General features: G+C 38.7%; 1 protein-coding gene across 1 annotated transcript in view; it reads right to left on the bottom strand.

The window, feature by feature from the left end:
* Positions 1–784, bottom strand: part of Sfmbt1 (Scm like with four mbt domains 1) — a 59,605-nt gene extending 58,821 nt beyond the window's left edge. Inside the window, exon 1 of the mRNA XM_021181534.2 lies at positions 389–784. Coding sequence (XP_021037193.2) covers positions 389–518 — 130 coding nt within the window. The 5' untranslated portion in view covers positions 519–784. The remainder of the gene's footprint in view (positions 1–388) is intronic.
* Between the last annotated feature and the right edge of the window lie 504 nt (positions 785–1,288).

Genomic DNA, 1,288 nt, shown 5'->3' with positions numbered 1-1,288 from the left:
GGCTCAGAGGTCATGAAGTATCTATGTCACACTGTGAGCTCCTCCCCAGGGCTCAGTCATGAAACTGTGACTTCACCAATCACAAAACTTGTACAAAACCAAGCAGCTAAAGAGTTATTGGCAATTAATGGCTGCTGGAGGAGAGAGTATCTATCAGTTTTCTCTAGATGCACCCCTAATGGGCTGCCCATGTTCTAACAGATGGACATGTAGACAACACTAAGTGGACTCACTGGATGCTTTAAAAAGGACATAATGTTAACTGGAAAAGTGGTTGGGGCTTGGGACAGTTAGAGGGGAGGGACTGGAGAATGGATCTGATCAAAACACATATTCATATATAAAATTCTCAAACATAAGTTAGAACAAAATTTAAAAATGAACTCACTGGCATTTTTCCTCCCAAGATAGATTACTGTATCCACAACTATTAATAGCAACTTATTTGCAATAGCTAAAATTAGAAAAACCAAAATGTATGAAAAGATGAGCAGTTGAGACAAGTGCAATACATTCATGAGATGTGACTCACAATACACAGTAGCAAACACAGGCTGGCAAGATAGCTTAGCAGGTAAAGGCACTTGCTGCCAGGTCTAATAACCTGAATTCAGTTGTTAGAGCTCACATGGTTGAGAAGAACCAAGTCTTCCCAGCTGTCCTCTTATCTCTACACATGCACCATGTTATGCTCACACCAAACAAATACACACGCACACTAACTCATTCATTCATTGGTTTTTGTAAGTAATAAGCTTTGATATGCAAGACTGTCAACTCATCAAGAGTATTATTTCAGGGAAAATATATATTAATATTAATGGTCATATATTAATTTTATTCATGGGGCATTCTTTAAATGACAAAATTATGGAGACAGCAGATGACTAACTGCCTCTGATTAACAGTGTGATGAGAAAGAGAAATAGGAAGCTCTTCATGGAGACAGAAGACTAAGGTAATACTGAAAGTAGAGAACACGTGTGACAAAACAACACAGGACACTTTATGCTCATTCTTGCTTCTTCTATGGACATTTTTTATATAATATTTTACTTTATAGTTACATGAGAGAAGAGAACTGAGTTGACAGGGGACATGGAACCTGTGACACCATCTTTGTAATTTCCTATGAATTAATAACATATTTTAAAACAATTAAGTAATAATCAAAATCCAATGATTTGAAAACAAGGTCTGGCCGGGCGTGGTGGCGCACGCCTTTAATCCCAGCACTCGGGAGGCAGAGGCAGGCGGATTTCTGAGTTCGAGGCCAGCCTGGTCTACA

Source organism: Mus caroli, chromosome 14, assembly GCF_900094665.2.
Source record: "Mus caroli chromosome 14, CAROLI_EIJ_v1.1, whole genome shotgun sequence".
NCBI lineage: Eukaryota > Metazoa > Chordata > Mammalia > Rodentia > Muridae > Mus > Mus caroli.
The sequence above is the reverse complement of the archived record's forward strand: the minus strand, read 5'-3'. Positions and strand labels throughout refer to the sequence as shown.